At 44.1% G+C, this 18,466-nt stretch overlaps 1 protein-coding gene across 2 annotated transcripts in view; it reads left to right on the forward strand.

The window, feature by feature from the left end:
* LOC112223562 (vesicle-fusing ATPase) overlaps positions 1 to 18,466 on the forward strand; it is a 47,089-nt gene that overhangs the window by 26,827 nt on the left and 1,796 nt on the right. For both annotated transcript variants that reach the window (XM_024386637.2, XM_042305392.1), the window contains exons 7-21: positions 503 to 578; positions 1,221 to 1,376; positions 3,692 to 3,891; positions 4,823 to 4,988; positions 10,115 to 10,189; positions 10,478 to 10,665; positions 11,469 to 11,564; positions 12,215 to 12,371; positions 13,928 to 14,061; positions 14,140 to 14,206; positions 14,481 to 14,560; positions 15,498 to 15,632; positions 15,775 to 15,888; positions 18,131 to 18,186; positions 18,290 to 18,364. In XM_024386637.2, coding sequence (XP_024242405.1) covers positions 503 to 578; positions 1,221 to 1,376; positions 3,692 to 3,891; positions 4,823 to 4,988; positions 10,115 to 10,189; positions 10,478 to 10,665; positions 11,469 to 11,564; positions 12,215 to 12,371; positions 13,928 to 14,061; positions 14,140 to 14,206; positions 14,481 to 14,560; positions 15,498 to 15,632; positions 15,775 to 15,888; positions 18,131 to 18,186; positions 18,290 to 18,320 — 1,731 coding nt within the window. In that variant the 3' untranslated portion in view covers positions 18,321 to 18,364. The remainder of the gene's footprint in view (positions 1 to 502; positions 579 to 1,220; positions 1,377 to 3,691; positions 3,892 to 4,822; positions 4,989 to 10,114; positions 10,190 to 10,477; positions 10,666 to 11,468; positions 11,565 to 12,214; positions 12,372 to 13,927; positions 14,062 to 14,139; positions 14,207 to 14,480; positions 14,561 to 15,497; positions 15,633 to 15,774; positions 15,889 to 18,130; positions 18,187 to 18,289; positions 18,365 to 18,466) is intronic.

The following is an 18,466-nucleotide window of genomic DNA, read 5'->3' on the forward strand; positions in this document are numbered from 1 at the left end:
CAGTCCTCATGCCTCCTTGCAGCATGCCTAAGGCACGTTCACGCAGATGAGCAGGGACCCTGGGCATCTTTCTTTTGGTGTTTTTCAGAGTCCGTAGAAAGGCCTCTTTAGTGTCCTATGTTTTCATAACTGTGACCTTAACTGCCTACCGTCTGTAAGCTGTTAGTGTCTTAACGGCCGTTCCACAGGTGCATGTTCATTAACTGATTATGGTTCATTGAACAAGCATGGGAAACAGTGTTTAAACCCTTACAATGAAGATCTGTGAAGTTATTTGGATTTTTACCAATTATCTTTGAAAGACAGAATCCTAAAAAAGGACGTTTCTTTTTTTCCTGAGTTTATTATAGTTACACTAGCTATACAGTAGTTATTGTGTATACAACATGGTGATGTAAGCCACACCGAAGGTGCTAGCTAGTTAGTAAAGTAAATTCTCATAGAAAACGTGTGGAATTCTCTGTCCACTCCTAACTGTCTTCTATCTCCATGGTCTTTACAGATTGACATTGGCTTGTTGCTGGGCAACAGCCAGGTGGTTTTCGAGAAGGCAGAGAGCTCCTCTCTTACCCTCATTGGTAAGTGTCATCCTCGGCTTGCTCTCGTGGAAAACGCTGTCTTGTATTAAGTGACTACAGCAAATGTATTTAGTCTCACTCCGTTACGGTATTTATAAATCAGGGTTGTGTATATCTGACAAGTCGGTCCGCTCAAAGCGTAATAGACCTGGGATATTAAGATGTAAACAAATTAGGCTTGATATTTCCATAATGAACCAAAGTGGATGTGTTTACAAGGCTAAGCTAAGTGACACTCGGCCTCACTAAACCACCCTGACTGACTTTATCCGTTTGTGGCATGTGCTTGTTGTAACCCAATACGACCCCAAGGGGGCACCCTGTCCACATTTTATGTTTGGCTATCCTCTCCTTGCTTTCAGTTGTTTTGAGTGATGAAATTGAGATGGCGAAAGTTTCCTAGAGAGGAAAGTGTCATTCATTCAGTGGCATGTAGAGTACATGTTCTTCGTTATGTCTTTGATGGACTATTTAGTTAATACATTAAAAGCTTTTGCACCATTCCCCATCTATGAGCTGCCACTGGTGCTCGGTTTACACACATACAAAACACTAATAAAGAAGAAAATGTTAAATAGATGAGAACCTGAGGTTAACAAAGTATGTAACCCTTTTTGTGTGTTTGCCTTTCTGAAAATCAAGGGAAAGCGAAGACCAGAGAGTCTCGTCAGTCCATCATCAACCCAGACTGGAACTTTGAGCGCATGGGCATCGGTGGCCTGGACAAGGAGTTCTCTGATATCTTCCGTAGGGCCTTCGCCTCTCGAGTCTTTCCTCCAGACATCGTGGAGCAGATGGGTGAGCTCCTCTCTGTCTCTGTTGGTCTTTCTCGTCCTCCAGATCTTTCTTTCTCAACAGCAGTTTCTCTTTCTTGACTTTCACTCAATCCATTGTATTCAGTCTTATTTTCACACATGCCTGTTCTCTTGCACACTCAGTTTCTCGCTCTCTTACTTGTACTTTTTATAGCTCTCTGTGTATTTTTCTCTCACCGCATCCCCCCGCTAACCACTTTTCAAGGTCCCAGTGAGCCTGTGTTCCAGCCTAACGTCAGACAGACTGAACCATTAGCCACTGTGAGGGGAGGGGAGGCAGGACAGCCTGCCAAACCAAATCACACAATCGGTCTCTGGATGAAACACCATGATATGAATAAGACTCTCTGTGTTCTGATGGCATTGGTTTTCAGACCAATACTACTGCACATTGTGACACAGTCTCAAAGAAGTGGACCGAATGGGGATACTATTATTGGACTGACAATGTAGTTTCAGACTTTTCTCTTTGTTTGACAACACTACTGAACACTAGACTACCGGTAAACTAGTTATTTGAAAAATAAATTGTCTCACTCACTCGGTTAGGCCCAAGGTCCATTATTGGACAGACAATGTAGTGTCCTCTCGAGATGCTTCTCTCATTCGTCAGTCGTCTGTCAGTTATGACGCAGGCATCCATCCCCCACGGAATAATCCTTGCATGCACTGGTAAATAGTTGTTTGACATGTCTCAGATTACGATGCTGATTCCCATCACTAAAGAATGGTTCATAGTGAAAGCAAGTCAGGTGCTCTTCTGCGTCATACACACACACACACACACAGAGAGAGAGCCCCAGTCCTAGCCTCGTGGCGTCCAGTGTGAGTGCGAGAGATGACCTTAAGCAGGGCGGCTGGGTGCTATGGGGTGCAAGAGTTGGCCCCTGGCTGTGGCCAGCTGGCTGGTCTAATGAGATGGCGAGCCCTGATAGAGGAGAGTCTAAAGGTGAGGGTGTAATTGGGGAGTGTCAGGGAGCGCAGGTGCTGAGAGAGATGATCATAGGGGGGAGGTGTGTGTTTGGTGGGGCTCTCACTCTCTCCATGTCTCCTCACACTCCCGCAAAAGTCAGGAAGACAGCAAGGGATCACACACACACACACACACACACTATAATGGTTTACCTGGAGCCCTCCTCACTACCCCTGTCTGTCTCCCCTTCAGCACGTATAAATGACAGGGGCGATGTCTATCTCTGGCCCCTCGATGAGTCTGGAGCAAATGTCACTAAACAGGTGCAAAAAGCTACTAGGACCAATGCAGTCTGGGTTTCAGTCTAGACCCAAAACTGCTCCAAATTGGTTGGGTCTAATCACAAGACTTGATCTTTATAAGAAACACACCACAGAGTCAACTTGTAGTGAATCATAGCAGTAAATACAGTAAATCTAGCTGATTCATCAGTTTTTTCCTGCTCATTCTCACAAATTGAACTTGTGAACTTTAAATACCTTGGGAATGTTTCATATCTGGATGTGACATATGAATCAGGGATGAGATCGGACAATGACTTTAAAGCAAAAGTCACCTCAAACACAGTGCATTGGAGAAACAGCCAATGGAAGCATAGAGTGCTAAAGAGGCCTAAGGACTTTCCCCACCAACTTTGATACTATTGTGACTCACACAAACCATTCACACCGACTTTGATACTATTGTGACTCACACAAACCATTCACACCGACTCTGATACGATTGTGACTCACACAAACCATTCACACCGACTCTGATACGATTGTGACTCACACAAACCATTCACACCGACTTTGATACTATTGTGACTCACACAAACCATTCACACCGACTCTGATACGATTGTGACTCACACAAACCATTCACACCGACTTTGATACTATTGTGACTCACACAAACCAACCATTCACTCACACAAAACATTCACACCGACTTTGATACTATTGTGACTCACACAAACCATTCACACCGACTCTGATACTATTGTTTGACTTGTGACTCACACAAACCATTCACACCGACTCTGATACTATTGTGACTCACACCAACTTTGATACTATTGTGACTCACAAACCATTCACACCGACTCTGATACTAACTCACCCATTCACACCGACTCTGATACTATTGTGACTCACACAAACCATTCACACCGACTTTGATACGATTGTGACTCACACAAACCATTCACACCGACTCTGATACGATTGTGACACACACAAACCATTCACACCGAGGCTGATACGATTGTGACACACACAAACCATTCACACCAAGTCTGATGTGTTTCTTTTAACGTTTTTGTCTGTGTCCCTCCCTGTCAGGCTGTAAGCATGTGAAGGGCATCCTGTTGTTCGGGCCTCCTGGCTGTGGTAAGACTCTGATGGCCAGGCAGATTGGGAAGATGCTGAACGCCCGCGAGCCCAAGGTGGTCAACGGCCCTGAGATCCTCAATAAGTACGTGGGAGAGTCTGAGGCAAACATCAGGAAGCTGTTCGCCGACGCAGAGGACGAGCAGAAGAGGGTGGGAGGGAAAAATCATAAACACTATGTGACATAGATAAAAACTCAGTAAGATGCGTACACACACACACACACCAGTAAATCAATTGTGTATGTCATTAAATCCACCCAGTACCTTCACTGCAATTACTCATGTGGTTATCAAGCACAACATACCTGATAACAAGTCAATCAAATAGATGTCATACTAAATGGATTCCTTATCCTGAGGCCAATATGCAGCCTACTCCACGAAACACAGATAAGCATCACACAAATCCTCACGGAGAAGCTAATTTCTCCTGCAGAAGATTGATTTGCCCTTTAAAGAGGCATATTAGTAATAATAACGGTGGAAAAGTCCGTGGGTTTCTCCATACTCGGGGACAGTTGTGTATTGAGCCCCCATGGTGACGCCGGTGTGACAGTGACGGCCTCACTCCTCGCCACCTAATGAGTTGCTGGGTTATCTCTGCCCCCCTCTCTGTCCCCCTCTCTCACCTAGCCCACAATAAGCCCAGCTCCACACCTGCTTTAAATGCTACGTCTGGAGACTGACAGGGCCAGAGATGGACAGATAAACCCCCACCCCGCTCTCTCTATCTCTTGCTTTCAGTCTCTCTCACCTCGCTCTCTCTCTTTCTCTCTCTCGCATTCTCTCGCATTCTCTCGGTCTCTCTCGGTCTCTCCCTCACACAAACTCTCTCTTTCTCTCTTTCTCTTTCTCTGTTTGTGCGGACTTTGTCCCTCCATGGCAGAGCAGAGGGAGGATGAGGAGGCTTTGAAAGGTATTAGATTTCACTCTTGTCGCACCAAGGAGAATTTAGCCCAGAACAGCCATGGCTGCGAGTGGTAGACAGTCTACATACTCTCCTAAGTTAGCACTGCATTGCCTGTGTGACCACAGCATCCTTCCTCCTGCTTCATTCACCCATATCTCTCTCCTTCCACAGCTGGGCGCCAACAGTGGGCTGCACATCATCATCTTTGACGAGATCGATGCCATCTGTAAGCAACGTGGCAGCATGGCAGGCAGCACAGGTGTCCACGACACGGTTGTCAACCAGCTGCTCTCCAAGATAGACGGAGTAGAGCAGCTCAACAACATCCTGGTCATAGGTAAACCACACATACATGCGCATATTCATACGTGCGCACAGAAACACAGACACACATACAGTACCAGTCAAAAGTTTGGACACACCTACTCATTCCAGGGCTTTTCTTTATTTTTTACTATTTTCTACATTGTAGAATAATAGTGAAGACATCAAAACTATGAAACAACACATGGAATCATTTAGTAACTAAAAAAAGTGTTAAACAAATCAAAATATATTTTATTATGGCCTCCCGGGTGGGGCAGTGATTAACGGCGCTGTACTGCAGCACCAGCTGTGCCACCAGAGACACTGGGATCGCGCCATGGCTCTGTCGTAACCGGCCGCGACCGGGAGGTCCGTGGGGCGACGCACATTTGGCCCAGCGTCGTCCGTGTTAGGGAGGGTTTGGCCGGTAGGGATATCCTTGTCTCAAAGTGCACCAGTGACTCCTGTGGCGGGCCGGGTGCAGTGCACGCTAACCAAGGTTGCCAGGTGCACAGTGTTTCCTCTGACACATTGGTGCGGCTGGCTTCCGGGTTGGATGCGTGCTGTGTTAAGAAGCAGTGCGGCTTGGTTGGGTTGTGTATCGGAGGACGCATGACTTTCAACCTTCGTCTCTCTCGAGCCCGTACGGGAGTTGTAGCGATGAGACAAGATAGTTGCTACTAACAATTGGATACCACGAAATTGGGAAGAAAAAGGGGTAAAACAAATTCACAAAAAAAAAAAAATATATCTATATTTTATTTGAGATTCTTCAAATAGCCACCCTTTGCCTTGATGGCAGCTTTGCACACTCTTGCCATTCTCTTATCCAGCTTCATGAGGTAGTCACGTAGAATGCATTTCAATTAACAGGTGTGACTTGTTAAAAGTTAATTTATGGAATTTCTTTCCTTAATGCGTTTGAGCCAGTCAGTTGTGTTGTGGCAAGGTAGGGGTGGTATACAGAAGGTAGCCCTATTCGGTAAAAGACCACGTCCATATTAGGGCAAGAACAGCTCAAATAAGCAAAGAGAAACAACAGTCCATCATTACTTTAAGACATGAAGGTTAGTCAATACAAAACATTTCAAGAACTTTGAACGTTTCTTCAAGTGCAGTTGCAAAAACAATCATGTGCTATGATGAAACTGGCTCTAACGAGGACCGTCACAGGAAAGGAAGACCCAAAGTTACCTCTGCTGCAGTGGATAAGTTCATTAGTTACCAGCCTCAGAAATTGCAGCCCAAATAAATGCTTCACAAAGTGCAAGTAACAGACACATCTCAACATCAACTGTGTGAATCAGGTCTTCATAGTCGAATTGCTGCAAAGAATCCACTACTAAAGGACACCAATAAGAATATAAGAGACTTGCTTGGACCAAGAAACAGGAGCAATGGACTTTAGACTGGTGGAAATCTGTCCTTTGGTCTTGAGTCCAAATTGGATATTTTTGGTTTCAACTGCTGTGTCTTTGTGAGACGCGGTGTGGGTGAACGCATGTGTATTTCCCACCGTAAAGCATGGAGGAGGAGGTGTTATGATGTGGGGGTGCTTTTCTGGTGCCACTGTCTGTAATTTATTTAGAACCAGCATGGCTACCACAGCATTCTGCAGTGATATACCATCCCATCAGGTTTGGGCTTAGTGGGACTATCATTTGTTTTTCAACAGGACAATGACCCAACACACCTCCAGGCTGTGTAAGGGCTATTTGACCAAGAAGGAGAGTGATGGAGTGCTGCATCAGATGACCTGGCCTCCACAATCCCCTGCCCTCAACCAAATTGAGATGGTTTGGGATGAGTCTGACCGCAGAGTGAAGGAAAAGCAGCCAACAAGTGCTCAGCATGTGGGAACTCTTTCAAGACTGTTGGAAAAGCATTCCAGGTGATGCTGGTTGAGAGAAGGCAAGAGTGTGCAAAGCTGTCATCAAGGCAAAGGGTGGCTACTTGAAGAATCTCAAATATAAAATCGATTTTGATTATTTATTTTTTAAGCACTATTCCATATGTTCTACAACTTATGACCGGTAGTGTACGCAAATGTGTACACACACACACACACACACACACACACACACACACACACACAGGCCGTGTCCAAATACTTATAAATACACAGCAAATTTGAGATCAGAATTTTAACACCCACAGTGTTAAATTTAACACTTCTTAGTGTGTGTATGTGAGCCCCTTAAATAGTGTTAAACCAACACTTTTCAAAGTGTTGATAAACTAACACCCTAAGAGTGTTTGATCACTAACACTGTGGGTGTTGCAAATTCCGACTTAAAGATGCACTATGCAGAATTTTCTTCGCCATTTCCTTGTTGCAAAAATTCTAATAGTTTGCCTAATTTCAGTTTATGTACCAAAACAAGCAATAGTGTAGAGAATCTTTGTACCATCTTAACTGCTATATATTATCCATAACCAGAAATATTGTATTTTCAGCTGTTTGAAACTGGTATACAAACCTGAAAGTAAAAGACCCAAAAACTAAACTTTAAAATGGGAAATGTAGAAATAGCGCACATAGAACAGATCAACCACTTATTAGACTTGCTTTCAATGAGAATGGCAAAGCTATAATACACATTTCTAATGGGATTTTGTCAGGTCGCCCAAAAAGTTAAAGTTATCTTTAAAAGAACACTTAGTTGTGTTAAAGTAATATTTTGGGATGTTTTAACATTGTAGGATGTAGAGCCTCATTTACATATTTCCCAGCATGCCTTTCAAGTCGATGTTAGAGATACCGACCCATGTATGTGTGTGTTAGTGACGGAGGCATGGTTTTTGCAGTCAAAAACATATAGTCCTGAAACCTTCAAGTGAATGTGTTTGAATTAAAAGTAAAACATTTATGACCATATATTAGACATTTCATAAGGCCTTTAGTTATGGCCTAGTTCTTCCCTAACATTTGTATTTGTATTTATTATGGATCCCCCATTGCCAAAGCAGCAGCTACTCTTCCTGTGGTCTAGCAAAATTACGGCAGTTATACAATTTTAAAAACATTACAATATGTTCTCAGTTTTCACAACACTGTGTGCCCTTAGGCTCCAACTCCACCACTACCACATATCTCCAATACAACATCTATGTGTGTGTATAGTGCATATGTTATTGTGTGTGTGTGGACACATGTGTCTGTGCCTATGTTTGTGTTGCTTCACAGTCCCCGCTGTCCCCACCATAAGGTGTATTTGTATCATTTTCTTTTATATAATTTTACTGCTTTCATCAGTTACTTGATGTCCATGTAGTCATGGCTCTGTGTAGTCATGGCTCTGTGTAGTACTGTGCGCCTCCCATAGTCTGTTCTGGACTTGGGGACTGCGAAGAGACCTCTTGTGGCATGTCTTGTAGGGTATGCATGGGTGACATTCAACATGTCAATACCTCTCATAAATACAAGTAGTGATGAAGTCAATCTCTCCTCCACTTTGAGCCAGGAGAGATTGACATTCATATTATTCCTGTTAGCTCTCTGTGTAAATCCAAGGGCCAGCCGTGCTGCCCTGTTCTGAGCCAATTGCAATTTTATTAAGTCCCTTTTTGTGGCACCTGACCACACAACTGAATGTTAGTCCAGGTGTGACAAAAGGACCTGTAGGACCTGTCTTGTTGACAGTGTTGTTAAGAAGGTAGAGCAGTGCTTTATTATGGACAGACTTCTCCCCATCTTAGCTACTGTTGTATCAATATATTTTGACCATGACAGTTTACAGTCCAGGGTTAGTCCAAGCAGTTTAGTCACCTCAACTTGCTCAATTTCCACATTATTTATTACAAGATTTAGTTGAGGTTTAGGGTTTAGTGAATGATTTGTCCCAAATACAATGCTTTTAGTTTTAGAAATATTTAGGACTAACTTATTCTTTGCCACCCAATCTGAAACTAACTGCATCTCTTTAAGTGTTGCAGTCATTTCAGTCGCTGTAGTAGCTGCCACGTATAGTGTTGAGTCATCCGCATACATAGACACACTGGCTTTACTCGTTAGTAAAGATTGAAAAAGTAAGGGGCCTAGACAGCCGCCCTGGAGAATTCGTGATTTTACCGGGATATGTTGGAGACGCTTCCATTAAAGGACACGCTCTGTGTTCTGTTAAATGGGTACCTCTTTATCCACAATATAGCAGGGGGCGTAAAGCCATAACACACGTTTTTCCAGCAGCAACTATGATCCATAAAGCCAAAAGCCGCACTGAAGTCTAACAAAACACTGAAGTCTTACATTGTGATCTGATGATCCTGGCTCATGGGCCATATCAGATCTGCAAGTCACAATATGCTGGCTAGTGAAATGATTTGTAATTCCTATTGGAATCCAGCCAGAGGGAGGATATTCAACAATTTGAACTTTTTTATCACCGACAACCTGCATTCAGAGCGACTGCTATGGTGAAGAGCTTGTCAAACAAGACTACCTCAACCATCGAAACTGGAACAACCATCTCTGTAACAGTTGCAATAAGACTAACCACTTGGATTCGTTTTGAAAAATCAAAGTTATTTATCTTTTGTTTAGTATGATTAAGGCCTAAGGGGGTGCGGTATATGGCCAAAATACCATGACTAAGGGCTGTTCTAAAGCACAACGCAACGCACATTTCCTGGCTACATTCCATAGCTGTGGTATATTGGCCGTATACCACACCCCCCGAGGTGCCTTATTGCGATTTTTAAACTGGTTACCAACGTAATTAGAGCTGTAAAAATAAATGTTTTGTCATACCTGTGGTATATGGTCTGATATACTGTACCACGGCTGTCAACCAATAAGCATTCTGGACTCGAACCAACCAGTTTATAAGATCAATTAATCAATAGGGGACAGAATAGGGGACACTACAAAAATGAATTAATGGAGCGCAACAAGCATGATTGCGTGTTAGATGACGCCTTATCAGTATGGTTGAGTAGTATGTTGATATTTGTTGCTTACTGCTTACGTTTTTACTAAACAGTACTTTCTAAAACAGTATGTAGTAGGGCCACAGTCTGCTTGACTGACCGGTCGAGTTGTGGTCTGAGAAGATGAGCGGGATTATCTGAGCTATGCCTGAGCTATGCCTTTCTTGCCCTCTTCTTCTATCTTATCCTCCTTCTCCCTCTATCTATCTCTCCCTCTGTGCCTCTAAGGAATGACCAACAGGCCGGACCTGATAGACGAGGCCTTGTTGAGACCAGGCAGGTTGGAAGTCAAAATGGAGATCGGTAAGAAAGCACAACGTAGTACACCACAAAGCATCCACCCTAACCAAAGACCTTGCTTAATTTTTGTTAGTTTACTGTATTCCGGTTTTAGTTTGTTTTCAGGTAGTTTCTTTTCTTCTGAGAAAGACATTGTTATTCATAGATGTTGTACCTTTTTTACCCGACAACCAACAAAACAACACCCAGACATTTCTACTGTTCCAGGTCCATCTCTTGTACAGTATGCAGTTACGCGGTAAAAAAACACAGATATATACAAGACGTTTCCCCTCGTGCTTCCTCCCCCAGGTTTGCCTGATGAGAAGGGGCGTGTCCAGATCCTCAACATCCACACGGCTAAAATGCGTCAGTTCAACCTGCTGGGCAGCGACGTGGACGTCAGCGAGCTGGCCGCTGAGACCAAGAATTACAGCGGAGCCGAGCTGGAGGGGCTGGTCAGAGCTGCCCAGTCCACTGCCATGAACCGACACATCAAGGTCAATATCACACACAGGTGGCCATTTTCATTAGCCTAGATCAACCCTCTTGGTTGGAGAGCTAACATCCTGAAGGTTTTTCAGTCCAACCCTGATTTAGCACATCTGGTTCTAGTTATTGGCTGCTCGCCAAGACCTTAAGTAGCCATTTCAGATATATTAAGTTAGGGTTAGACTGAAAACCTACAGGACGTTAGATCTCCAGAAAGAGGGTTGGGCAGCCCTGGCCAAGATAGAGGGCGTTTTTCTCTCCTCTTCAACATCAACTCTACAACTGACCATCTTTATGCGTTAAGGGGCTGTAGGTCTCGTAGTTATTTCACAATCAGTCATGAGACAAAGTGCTCCCTCAGAGCGGAAAGGTCAGACAACTCTCGTCTGGGAGGGAGGGAGAAAACGAGTGATAAGGACAGAGAGAGACAGAGGGGAGGGAGCACTCCAGCCATTCCACCTGTGTAAGCCCTTGTCTGTCCATGTCATCACCCTCTAATATGGTCCAGGAGTGTGGTGGGGGGGGGCAGACCACTTAACAGACTACCACCTCGCTTAATCTGGCCGCGTGCGTGTGTGTGTGTTAAATCAGTAAGACCTAAAAGTCACTATTAGCTTGTCATCATTACAGGACTAAATAAAGGTAGATACTATCAATGATTAGCTTGAACATTTTGTCCACATTTTGTCTAATTAATCTAGTGTCAGGGTTTAGCATTAAAGTTAGTCGAACAGTTTGTTGATAGTTAGTTGAACATCTATTAACCGTCTGTATTGGACCATCCTAATAACATCCCTCTGTCCCCCTGCAGGCCAGTGCCACCGTGGAGGTGGACCTGGAGAAGGCTGTGAATCTGCAGGTCCACAGAGATGACTTCCTGGCCTCGCTGGACAACGACATCAAACCTGTGAGTAGACCCCTTCCGTCCTCCATCTCTTTACCTTTCTCCAGACCCCTCTCTTTACCATTGCCTACAACCAAAAGTCCCCCTCAACATTTGGACTTACAAAAATGTCATCATCCACTTGTAGTTGATGGCAGTGTCCACTATACGCAGGGAATTAGATTTTTTTTTAAAAATCATTTTGAGATATTTTTAAGAAGTGATTTTAATAAGGGACCCTTTCAGGCTATGGATGGTTAAGTGCAAGGGTCCCCAGTTACATTCAGCCGTGGGCCAATTTTTCTTTGAGTGCATGGTCGGTCGGTTGGCCGGAACATAGTTATAAATCATTTGTACACTGCAAATTGAACGCAGTAACCCCAAACAGATATAGTATTTGACAAAAACAGAATCTTTTCAAATCTTGATTACATTTGGAAGCGATCACATATGCCTCTCTATTTATGTGTGGGAATACTTGGGAACAATTTTCCTTCATTAAAATCACTTTGAGCTCATGTCCTGGTCTTAATATTCAAGAACGATTGTTTTTGTGAAAAAAAACTTGGGGGGCCAAATAAAATCCCCCGCAGGCTGAATTTGGCCAGCGAGCTGCCTATTTGGGATCCCTGGTTTAGTGGATCTGACTCTCTCTCTCTCTCTCCAATGGCCAGGCGTTTGGTACCAACTCTGAGGACTATGCCAGCTACATCATGAATGGCATCATAAAGTGGGGTGACCCTGTGACTGCTGTGCTGGATGATGGGGAGCTGCTGGTGCAGCAGACTAAGAACAGCGACCGTACACCGCTGGTGTCTGTGCTCCTGGAAGGTCACACACACACACACACACACACTTTTACATTTGAATCAGTTAGCAGACAATTTTATCCAGATCGACTTACAGTTAGTGCATTTATCTTAAGGTAGCTAGGTACAACAAGCACATTTTATTTAAACTTTATTTAACTAGGCAATTCAGTTAAGAACAAATTCTTATTTACAAAGACGGCCTACCCCGGGAAAACCCTCTCCTAACCTGGATGACGCGTAGCCAATTGTGCACTGCTCTATGGGACTCCCGATCGCGTCTGGTTGTCATACAGCCCGGGATAGAACCAGGGTCTGTAGTGACACCTTAGACCACTGCGCCACACGGGAGCATCTCACAGCATCTTACATAGTAGTTCAAATTTCCCTCAGCAAAGCAGCTCTGAGCAAAGTCAGTGCATGTAAGAAAAACAATGACACCAACTGTTACAATGTTCTATAGTATATCTATAGAATATGCTATATAACATTGTAACACATCTATAGAATATACTATATAACATTGTAACACATCTATATAACATTGTAACACATCTATAGACCATTGTAACACATCTATAGAATATACTATAGAACATTGTAACACATCTATAAACCATTGTAACACATCTATAGAATATACTATAGAACATTGTAACATCTATAGAATATACTATAGAACATTGTAACACATCTAGAGAATATACTATAGAACATTGTAACACATCTAGAGAATATACTATAGAACATTGTAACATCTAGAGAATATACTATAGAACATTGTAACATCTAGAGAATATACTATAGAACATTGTAACACATCTAGAGAATATACTATAGAACATTGTCACATCTAGAGAATATACTATAGAACATTGTAACACATCTAGAGAATTTACTATAGAACATTGTAACATCTATAGAATATACTATAGAACATTGTAACATCTAGAGAATTTACTATAGAACATTGTAACATCTAGAGAATATACTATAGAACATTGTAACATCTAGAGAATATACTATAGAACATTGTAACACATCTAGAGAATATACTATAGAACATTGTAACATCTAGAGAATATACTATAGAACATTGTAACACATCTAGAGAATATACTATAGAACATTGTAACACATCTAGAGAATATACTATAGAACATTGTAACACATCTAGAGAATATACTATGGAACATTGTAACACATCTAGAGAATATACTATAGAACATTGTAACACATCTAGAGAATATACTATAGAACATTGTAACACATCTAGAGAATATACTATAGAACATTGTAACACATCTAGAGAATATACTATAGAACATTGTAACACATCTATAGTATCTATTTTTTACCCCTTTACTGCTAAAAGGGACACCAGCATGAAGATGATAAAATGAAGATATATAAAAAATACATTTTCCAATGTTTGGCATTATAAGAGCTGAAAGATATATTTAAGCATACTGATAAATGCACATATTTATTCTAATAATCATATTATCATTAAGACTTCCTTTGGTTCAAAATACAGGATAGTGGTATATATAGTATCCTGTTTTCTCTCTCTCCTAGGTCCCCCCAACAGTGGAAAGACGGCCCTAGCTGCTAAGATTGCAGAGGAATCCCAGTTTCCCTTTATAAAGATCTGTTCTCCTGACAAGATGATCGGTCACTCCGAAATCGCTAAGTGCCAGGCCATCAAAAAGGTGAGGAAAGGGTTTCACACACACACATACCTGTGTCAGTACCTGTGTCTTTACCACCCTTAACCCTCTTTGTTCCAGATATTTGAAGATGCCTACAAGTCCCAGCTGAGCTGTGTAGTGGTGGACGACATTGAACGCTTGCTGGGTAAGGTCCTGCTTGCATTGTGGTTACACTGTTCTCCTTTTCGTTTCTTTTTTTAAGTATCCGAAGTTCAGGGTTGTAACATACAGTAAACACTGGGCAGTTTGCTTAGGATACAGACCTTCTTAAAGAACCATGTGTTGGAAAACCATGCTCTTATATTTTCCACCCAAGCATCACTTTGATAGTAAAAGTCCACAGATCATTGAATCACGAGGTTGGAATATTTATTCGAAATTCTCGTTCTCTCTTTGTGTTTTGGTGTCCTTGTTCTCAGACTATGTCCCGATTGGCCCTCGTTTCTCAAACCTGGTCCTTCAAGCTCTGCTGGTTCTCCTCAAGAAACCCCCTCCCAAAGTCAGTATTCTATGAACTTTGGCACTTGAGAGAGTGTGTGTGTGTGTTTAGTCTTAGCATTTAAATGTTTCTGTGTATGCTCTAGTCGTTATTTTGCCAGTGACAGACAGATGTCAGCAGATCGTACTGATGCCCCCAGTAATGCAAGTAATTTACATGCAGAGTGAATCAAAGTGTATCCTAGTTGTGGGACAGTATACATCTTTACCCCTGTGTTTCTGTGTGCAGGAGCTACCACATTTAAGGCTGTAGGCCTACGTTCAGCTGTGAACGTTTGTCAATGAGTATGATAATGTATTGGTCTAGGCAGGCTGTTGTGCTGGGTGTGAATGGGAGCCGGGGCTGCTTCTCCAGGCTTGTGAAGCTCCAGGCCCAGCGGGGTGCCCGGCCCGGGTGAGGCCAGGGGAGGCCTGCCTCGAGGGGGGGGGGACAACAGAAGAGAATGGGCTCTGTGAGAGAGCCGGGGGTGGGGGGACAACCTGGCAGCACCGCCGCCTGTGTGGTACCTCATCTGCATGCATGGGCACACCCCCTCCGCACAATGGGGGGGGGGGCAGCCCATAATCCTCCTCTCCTCTGGCCCTGAACGAGCGACTAGGGCCTCTGGGGAAAGAAACTATCCACTTTCCTGATTCAGAGTCACCTAGACTTAAGCAGCTATGTAGAGGTGGAGAGACTGACAGACTGACCAGAATCAAGCTTGATAAAAATACAAAAGGTCGATAAAAATCCACAAGGCTCATATTAGGCAGTAGGGACCCCACCTTTTCCAGACAAATGTCCCTACACCCATTGATGTTGATGATGTGAAGCAAGCCGTTTTGAAATGTGTTTGATACACTTCCGTATATGATATGGTACAGGATGCCCTGTCTGGCACTGAGCTTAATTTCCTTCTCCATCATGTGTGTGCCCACACACACACACACACACACAGGGCCGTAAGCTGCTGATCATTGGCACCACCAGCAGGAAGGACGTGCTGCAGGAGATGGAGATGCTGGACGCCTTCAGTACCACCATCCACATCCCCAACATCTCTAGAGGAGAGCAGCTGGTTGAAGCCCTGGAGGTAGACACACAGACACACACACAGACACACACACTCACACAGACACAGAAATGGATGTTCCTCGCTCTCCGGTTTTAAAGTTGTGATAAGTAGTGATGGATTTGTTGCGTGAGCTTTTAAACTGCTTCTGTGTCTGCTGTAGATGCTGGGGAGTTTCCAGGAGAAAGAGCGGGCAGCCATTGCCAAGGCTGTGAAGAGCCAGGCGGTGTGGATCGGCATCAAGAAGCTGACGATGGTCATCGAGATGGCGGTGCAGGTGACAGAGACAAAGCCCCGGTTTTTATTCCAGCCCAGCACTAACCATCAAATAATCACCTAACCGTTGCCTCCTTCAATCTGTACCACGATTAGCGGGTTAAGATGTGTTACTGCTGGGCTGGAACAAAAGCCTGCACACACCCTTTAGCTCTCCCAGAGCATGAGTTGGAGAACCCCGGCCTAGACAACCACAGTCTTGGGAGTCACAGATGGAATCTCGTCTGGTTTCAGTCAAAACAACCTGCTGTTAATTACGACCTTTCATTAAAACCAGGATTCAACAGTGATTTTTGTGGTGAGCCCCAAAAATGTCATCGCTATAGTTCCCGATCATTCTCCGCATACTTCCCTGTGTTATGTGTTCACATGCTCTGACTAGTAGAGGGATACCACACATAAAGACCACATCGCAGCTTGGAAATGTCTTATCTGCTGTTGTGAGGGTTGTTACTCTCTTAGGCCCCGTCTAACTTCCTCATAGAGGGGTGCATGTTTTTGTTATTGCCCAGCGCTAACACACCCGATTCAGCTAATCAAGGGCTGGAAGATGACTTGAATTGGTTGAATCAGATGTGGTTCCCAAGGACCAGGGTGTAAAAATCCAGTGCAAGTGTTACTACTGTATAGTAGTAACCGTAGTTTACGGTATGTGGCTGTGGTGTGCTTGGTTGTATGGTCTCTGGTCGCTTGTCCATGTGGCTGCTGAATGCCGTGTAGCCTAATTGCTGTGGTATGCACTAATGCAGCCATGTTGAGTTGGCACACCGACACACACGCACAGCTCCCTCCCTCCATCCACGAGAAGTATGAACGAGTGTCTGCCGAGACATGCTGCACACAGACTCCCTGCTCCGCCGACGTGACACAAACACACACACGTGTTCAAATCCTGTTTCCTCAATAGAAAAGCATGAACTCGAGGTCATGTCTGAAATTCCACATATTTTATGTAACACCGTTAATCGTGTTCAGTCCAAATCAATCATATACACTCAGAGGCCAGTTTATTAGGTACACCCATCTAGTACCGGGTCGGACCCCCCTCCAGAACAGCCTGAATTCTTTGGTGCATGGAAACGTTGCTCAGTTGGTAACAAGGGACCTAACGTGTGCCAGGAAAACATTCCCCACACCATTACACCACTTCCACCAGCCTGTACCGTTGACACCAGGCAGGATTACGCCATATCATGACTCTGCCATCAGCATGACATAGCAGGAACTGGGATTCCAGGGGATGTTTCGCCACTCTTCAATTGTCCAGTGTTGGTGATCGCGTACCCACTGTTTTTAGCTGATAGGATTGGAAACCGGTGTGGTCGTCTGCTGCAATAACCCATCCGTGACAAGGACCAACAAGTTGTGAGTTCCGAGATGCCGTTCTGCACACCACTGTTGTACTGCACCGTTATTTGCCTGTTTGTGGGCCGCCTGTTAGTTTGTACAATTCTTGCCATTCTCCTTCAACCTCTTTCATCAATGAGCTGTTTTCACCCTCCCGAGTGGGAGGGTGAACCGAGTGGGAACCAGTCCCTGGTTCGAATCCAGGCTGTATCACATCCGGCCATGATTGGGAGTCCCATAGGGCGGCGCACAATTGGCCCAGCGTCGTCCGGGTTTGGCCGTGGTAGGCCGCCATTTTAAATAGGCAAGTCAGTTAAGAACAAATTCTTAACTGACTTGCCTAGTTTAATAAAGGTTACACACACGCCACACCCACAGGACTGCCGCTGACTGGATGTTTTTTGTTTGTCGCACCATTCTCGGTAAACCCTAGACACTGTTGTGCGTTGTTTCTGAGATACTGGATCTGGCTTGTCTGGCACCGACAATAATACCATGCTCAGTCGCTTAGGTCACTCGCTTTTGCCCATTCTAACTGTATGGGCAAAACTGAATGCCTCCATGCCTGTCTGCATGCTTTATATAGCAAGCCACAGCCAGGTGAAAAATGTTTGTGAACAGGGTGGTGTACCTAATAAACTGTGCACGGAGTCTATATCTCCATCATAAATGGAGAAGACGACCATAGTTGAATGCTACCACATATCTGCATTGTTACGTAACATTGTTTCTGTGAGCCCCTCACTCACACCTTCCCAGCCAATTACAGACAGCCCTGCGTGAACGTTTGCTGTGCTGGCCCCGGGCCTGTACTTTTCGACACGTTTATAGGAAAGGAGGCTATGTAGGCCAGTGTATGGACATATGCACAGAGAGCTAACGTTTGTGTCTTCCAGATGGATCCTGAATACCGAGTTAGTAAGTTCTTGACCCTGCTGAGAGAACAGGGAGCGTAAGTAGAGCACTATTCTGTTCTGTCCCCAATCTCACACCAGCTAATTCTTGTGTAGTTGGTTGACTGTTTAATCCATGTATATTTCCTTCCCTCCCCACAGGCTGGGTTCTGACAAGCACATAGCCATCTAAGCCCATGGTGGAGCTGCATTGCCCAGCAGTAGCTGCCTCTCACAGTAAGTGCTTGAACAGAGGGTAGAGCAGTGGCGTGTTAGAGTGGGTTTGGAACAAAATGAGCAGATTCTTTCTCTTCCTTCCTGCTCTTCTAACTCCTCCCA

Source organism: Oncorhynchus tshawytscha, linkage group LG24 (assembly GCF_018296145.1).
Source record: "Oncorhynchus tshawytscha isolate Ot180627B linkage group LG24, Otsh_v2.0, whole genome shotgun sequence".
In the NCBI taxonomy this organism is placed as follows: Eukaryota; Metazoa; Chordata; class Actinopteri; order Salmoniformes; family Salmonidae; genus Oncorhynchus; species Oncorhynchus tshawytscha.